Source organism: Sinocyclocheilus anshuiensis, unplaced genomic scaffold, assembly GCF_001515605.1.
Source record: "Sinocyclocheilus anshuiensis isolate Anshui unplaced genomic scaffold, SAMN03320099.WGS_v1.1 scaffold1726, whole genome shotgun sequence".
NCBI classification, from domain to species: domain Eukaryota; kingdom Metazoa; phylum Chordata; class Actinopteri; order Cypriniformes; family Cyprinidae; genus Sinocyclocheilus; species Sinocyclocheilus anshuiensis.
The window spans coordinates 654,824-661,569 of NW_015546155.1; the positions used below are offsets into that span (position 1 = coordinate 654,824).

At 36.2% G+C, this 6,746-nt stretch overlaps 1 protein-coding gene across 1 annotated transcript in view; it reads left to right on the forward strand.

Moving 5' to 3' along the window:
* LOC107701342 (uncharacterized) overlaps positions 1-6,746 on the forward strand; it is a 41,678-nt gene that overhangs the window by 32,977 nt on the left and 1,955 nt on the right. The window contains exons 33-38 of the mRNA XM_016503332.1: positions 999-1,183; positions 1,588-1,790; positions 1,896-2,058; positions 3,149-3,258; positions 4,450-4,569; positions 4,826-4,967. Of these exons, the coding sequence (XP_016358818.1) occupies positions 999-1,183; positions 1,588-1,790; positions 1,896-2,058; positions 3,149-3,258; positions 4,450-4,569; positions 4,826-4,967 (923 nt within the window). The remainder of the gene's footprint in view (positions 1-998; positions 1,184-1,587; positions 1,791-1,895; positions 2,059-3,148; positions 3,259-4,449; positions 4,570-4,825; positions 4,968-6,746) is intronic.

The window sequence follows — 6,746 nt, forward strand, 5'->3', positions numbered from 1 at the left end:
TAGTTTTCCCTTAATAATAAAAACCTTCATTTAAAAACTGCATGTTGTGTTCACTTGTGTTATTTTTTACTAATATTTAAATTTGTTTGATGATCTGAAACATTAAAGTGTGACAAACATGCAAAAAAATAAGAAATCAGGAAGGGGGCCAACACTTTTTCACACCACTGTATATATATATATATATATATATATGATTATATACATATGATTATATATGAGCAATATCACACAAGTAGCAGTGCGATATGACTATATCAGCACGGCTGTGATTCAGCCATAGGCACGAGGCCACAGGTGATATTGAGTTTATACAACAGTTCGACAGCACAAGTGTGTACATAAAAAAGAGACAACAAAGGAGGGTCTTTAAAAACGCTCTTTTGTGCAGAATTACTTCCTTTCGCCACGGATTCAAATCTCAGTTTGACAGTTTAACAGCTGAGCCCAATCCTCCGTTACTAATTCGAAAACGTCACTTTAGAACTAGTAATGAAGGAACATTGAGTTGCTTCATTAAAAGCTTATTGTATTACTGTATTAAACGCTCACTGTATTATGTAGAGTAGAGTATTATGAGAGGGAGATGGACTGAACGATTGTCGCCATCTAATGGCGGAATAATGTAACTAAAATCACCATCATGAACATATAAAATACTACTTATTGCATAATAATAATTAATAAACAACAACAACCATCATAAAAGCTGTTCGGCAATTCAGTCAAAAGTACAAAGGCAGCGCTCTGATATACAGCATTAAAAGACTAGAATATTGCACCCCTGGAAAAGGCTCTCAGCCAATCAGATTCGAGGACCAGAAATAACTGTTGAATGTATGTATGTATGTAAGTATAATAAGTGACCGAGTTATTGCTAATCATTTATATTTATTTTTTTATAACTATTTTGATTTGGACTGACAGTAGGAGTGATTCATACAGAAATGTACAGAATATAATTGCAAACTTTATTCCACAACCATCTGTTACTTCAGTGAGGGTGAGGTGATCTTTAGGGTGCCACTTCCTGTGGGTCCCTGGCTGAAGGTGGAGGAGGCAGGTGTAACTGAAGTTCTTCTGGAGGAGTTTGTCATGAAGCCTCTACTGGCCTTGAATTCTGTGAGTCCTACAGCAGAACTCTACCGGCTGAAGAGGAAGATAATGGACAGTCCCGTTAACTGTGAGTTATTGGGTGTTTCAGAGTCTGTCTGCCTCGTGTGCCTTCATGTCTAACACATGTTTTCCAGCTCTAGACCACTAATTGAATTAATGTAGACCCCTGAGATTTTCCTACTATTCATAAGACAGAAAATGTAAAGTTCAGCCATCTTTTACTCACCCCCATATCCTTTCAAACTTGTATGACAAAATATTTTATTTTTATTTTTTTGTCGATAATGAAAGTCAGTGGGGACCAGTGTTATTTGTACCCCAAAGTTCTTCTGTGTTCAGCAGAAGAAAGAAATTCATAGAGGTTTGAAACATGAGTAAATGATGACAGAATTTCATGGGAAACAAATGGTGATTATTCTCCATATGTCCATTTACTCGCATCTGTGTTTGTACTTTATTTCCTCTGTCCAGATCAGGCATTTCTAGTGGCAGACGTCTATTTGGTGTCATTCGATGGACATCTGTTCAAACTCCCAACTTCCTGTGACTTCCTCCTAGCAGCTGATGTCATCCAGCACACCTTCAGCATTGTGCTCAAATCCGACAGGTTCAAACGTCGCTCGCTTGTGGTGCAAATGCAAAACACAAAGATTGCAATTCACCCAAATGGAGAGGTACATGTACCTGTTATTATGATGTCTAATATTGTTTTCATAGCTGATTTAGAAACTTAGCATGATGTGATTAAATGGAGTAATACAAAAAAATGTTGATTTTAGGTGGAGGTTAATTGCCACGTTGCACATATACCATACACTAACCGTGAAGTGGCTATCAGAAAGGATGTGAATTTAATTGAGGTGTCCAATGAGAGAGGACTTCGGGTATCATGTGACCCTCATCTAGAAGTTTGTAGTGTGATCCTAGATGGATGGCTTCATGGTAAGTTCATTAGCTTTGTTTACTTCATTACTTCTTTTTAGCAATAAAATGTTGCCTATCATTTAAATGGTAGTACGTATACAGTATGTAAGGATTTTTCATGTTTTTGAAAGTCTCTTATGTTCACCAAGGATGCATTTATTTGATCAAAATACAGTAAAAACAGTAATATTGCAAAATGTTCAATTTATTACAACATACTACAATTTAAAATAACTGTTATCTATTTTAATGTTAAAGATTGCAAAGTTTTCAATGAACAGAAAGTTAGAAATAACAGTGTTTATTTAAAACAAAAAATCTTTTGTAAATGTAAATTTACAGTAATTATTGATCAATTTAATGCATCCTTGCTGAATAAAAGTATTATTTCTATATAAAAATGAACAAAAATCATGGTGACCCCAAACTTTTGAACAGTATAGTATATTGTAATATACTGTAGTATATGAATATATAGTATATTATAATAACTTTTGAATATGTCTTATGTTACTGATTCAAGTACATCATTTGCAAAGCTTCATGGTTTAAATAGCTAACTCCTTCATAAAAGACAAAATGCATAGTCTTTTTTCCCGTTTTTCAAAAAAAAATGTTTGCTTTGAATCAAATGCTGTAATGTTATGATTCATCTCTGAGCTGGCTGGTTTAGTTCAAGGCCTAGAACTAGAACTTTAAGTGGTTATGGAAAAGAAAATATTTGAAAAATTATTTTGAACCAAGGCCTCTGAAAAAGCGTCACTGTTTTGAACTATTGTAAATGCTAATATGCTGTAACGTGATGAGTTAATGGATTTAATGACATTTAAAACCACTGCTGCCTACAAAAAGTTCAACTCTCTGAGGTGAATCATTCTAAAATGCGTCATGGTTTAACACGTTATTTTAATACACTGTTTTTCAGGTGTGTCCACTGGTCTGTCACTGTTTTGAACTATTGTAAATGCTAATATGCTGTAACGTGATGAGTTAATGGATTGAATGACATTTAAAACCACTGCTGCCTACAAAAAGTTAAACTCTCTGAGGTGAATCATTCTAAAATGCGTCATGGTTTAACACGTTATTTTAATACACTGTTTTTCAGGTGTGTCCACTGGTCTTTTAGGAACCAATGATAATGAGGCAGCTAACGAGCTTCTTCTGCCAGATGGCTCTCACACACACAGTGTGCTTCAGTTTACTCACAGCTGGCAGGTAGTGAGAGAAACCTGTGAGAAATGCACACCTGTTCAGCATATGATATCACAGCTGGGCACAAACCAAAGCACAAAGTTTCTATTATTTTGCTTCATATTTGCATGCACTGTGCATGCTTTTTTTTCATGTAATAATGTATCATAAAACAGAATGTATAAAGACTTAAAGCTATAGTTAGGCCATTCCTACAGTTTGGTGGATTTTATGTCCCCGTGAAACAATAATGCACATTTTACATAAAAATATTAATCGACTTTCATGCCACCAAATGTTTTTAATTACTTTGTCTCTCAAACTATAGTCCACCCTGCTACTTTAGTGCTACTTACCATTTAAATTTTTGAGCATGTCCCCTTAATCACATGACTTTTCTTGGAGGGAAAGCAACTCCAAAAACAAAGTAAGTATTAGTCATAAACTTTTCTCTCTTTTTTCTCATTTTTAGAAGATTTATCTTATAGTGTAAACATAAGATGTCCACCCTGTTGTGTCAATATATAAAGGACATTAAAAACAATTTTTTATTTATCTATTTATTTTGTAAATACATTTAAATTCTTCCTAAAGTTTAATCTTCTGCTAGCATGTTGTTCTGTCCTACCTAGTAATGGGCTTCATTAGTTTAAAACATCCACCCTGTTACACATTGCATTGGAACAATGCCATGTAACAGGGTGGACAAATTTCCTAGATCACAAATGAAACATTTAAAATATAAAAAAAATATTTCATTATACTAGCCTGAGCTTGCCCAGAGTGTGTTTTTCTGATATACAGATATTTTTCTCCCTCTGATAAGACCAAAATAATAATAGATTTATTTCAATTTCTTTTTCAACAAATCTGTTCAGTCCAAAATCTACCAAACTTTAGGAATGAGTCGGTCAACTCATGTCATCGGAACCTGATTGTTTTCAGAATCAAACTTCCTTTCTTCCATTGAACAAAAATGTGAAACTGAAGAATGTTCACACTGCTCTTTTCCATTATTTAAAGCATACTGTATAGTGACCAGTGCTGAGCTCCAAAAAGGACAAAAAGCACCAAAGAATAGTGTCAACATTCATCAAAACATCTCTTTTTGTGTTCCGTGAGAGAGAAGAATGTAATGCGGGTGAATAAATAAAGACGGTTCCATTGCAAGGACTGTGTGGATCTAATGTAATATTTTCATGCTGTTTACTGTAGGTGGATTCAGAATGTGTCAGCAGGAAAGCTGAAGTCTGTCAGAATGGCACTGCTGACTCCCTGTCGTGCACATTTCTGTTCTCCTCCACAAATTCTCCTCTGAGCCCCTGTTTCAGAGTGGTAACTACTGTACTCTGTTTCCTCTCACTCAGCAACATGTGCTAACTATTACAAGCCAGTGTGTATATAAAGATCTCTTTGATTAGACTGATCAAAAGACATCCACTCCTTGGGGGCAAAAGGAGAATGAAAGAATGCAATAGTAAACAACACAATGAACTTCAGATGAAAAATTCTTATTTTTATTTTTATTTTTACTTTGCGCTTATAAGCATTAATTTTTTCGGATGAAGCATTTTCTGTCTTTTTTTTTAAGGTGGACCCTGCGCAGTTCATGATGAAGTGTGTATGTGATGAGCGTGCAAATGTTTCCAGGCCATCCTTTTGCACATTGGCCTCTGCCTATATCCATCAATGCCATAGAAACTATGTTCCACTGGAGCTGCCAGTGCAGTGCGGTCAGTATTTCTGCAAATGCAGTGAAATCAATAACCATATTTTAAATAGGACTGGTAAAAAAAAAAAAATAAATAAATAAATAAAAAAATGTAAAAATCACATTCTGATTAGCCTGTCAAATATTGTGGTTTTAATTTGATCAGCAACAAGGCAAGCATTTAACATCTCACATTGCTGTTGCCTGGATATCTAAAAAGAAATAAAAATCACAGTGAAACAGCAGGTCTCATGTTAAACAGAATACGCAAAAATGATTTTGTGAATTATCAAGTAATGTAATATTTTTCCCACATCCTTTTGTATATCAGTAGTTACTCTTCACACTTTAATCCTCTATAAAAGAGACAAACTCTGATGAAAAGGGCTGACCCAAAACTGAACTGAATGAAAAACAATACAAAAACTGGATTATATCTGGATCATTTTGGTCCACTAAGTTCACTTTTCATTCACACTGTGTTTGAGCTCAGTCCTATTGAATAATACATTACCACATAATACATTATTATTATTATTATTATATACAATAATGTTTGCAAATGTGAACCTGAAACACTTTGGGCCCTATCATACACCCGGCGCAATGCGGCGCCAGGCGCGACGCAAGTGTTTTTTAGTTTCTTCCCGATGCAGTTGTCATTTTCACGTCCTGCGCCACGTTGTTTAAATAGCAAATGCATTTGTGCCCATTTGTGCGCTCATGGGCGTGCTGGTCTGAAAACGAGGTGTGTTCAGGCGCATTGCTGGCGCGTTGCTATTTTGAGGCAGCTGAAATAGACTGCGCCATTGACCAACAAAAACCTGGTCTAAAGTCAATGGCGCAGTCGTTTTTTTTGTTATTTAAAGAGCGCGTTAGTATAGGCGGGTCCACAGCGCATGTACACTGCTTATTACACACACAGGGATGCACAGCAGCACACAAGCATGCCACATATTAAAAATTAAAGGATTGCAATGTAAAAGATTATTATTGTGTAGGCTACATAAATATAAAAATGCCTACATGTCATAATGTATAGTCATTGCATGTATCAGAATTAAGGCTACCTATTTGCTTGCGCAGGAGCAGGACCCCTACACATCTTGCGTATTTTGCGTATAGGGAGGATCGGCTCTGGCCAAAGAGCTTTTTCTCTCATTGTTAGTGTTTCTGTTTTTTATGTGGTCATCTACATTGACCCTAATAATGTTTATGGTTTATGTTTGTTTTCTACCACATACAGACAGTTCTTCAGATGAGTCTGTATCTGTTGCTGAAAGAGTCAAAATGGTGAGATGTGCATGTATTGATCAATTGTAAATTATTATTGTATGTGTATGTTTCATCTCTGGAGACATGTTCTGTCTTTGCGCTTGTAAATTCCGCCGTATAAATAGCGAATCCGCCATGGCGGGAGCGCAACTGGCTCTTAAAGGGAATGGGAGATGAGACTCTGATTGGTTTATTGCACGTTATGCCCAAAACACAACCATTACTCGTTAAGAGAATAGGGACAATCCTTTTAGACCATGCGCCAGGCACGCATACCGTTTTCCCGTAGTTAAACTAGCAAAAGTGGTTTTGGACGTGCCCCAAGTGCACCTGCGCCATGCGCTTTAGACCATGCGCTTAGATCGTTAAAATATGGCCCCCTAACTTTTCAATCTGCTACATTACTGACTGTACTGACAAACTATGCAGACACATGCCGTGTCTGCGCCGCAACAGGATGCGACAAAGCGAACGTTGAAAATCATTTGAACTTTGTGTCAGCACGTCATAAATAGAACGAGGCATT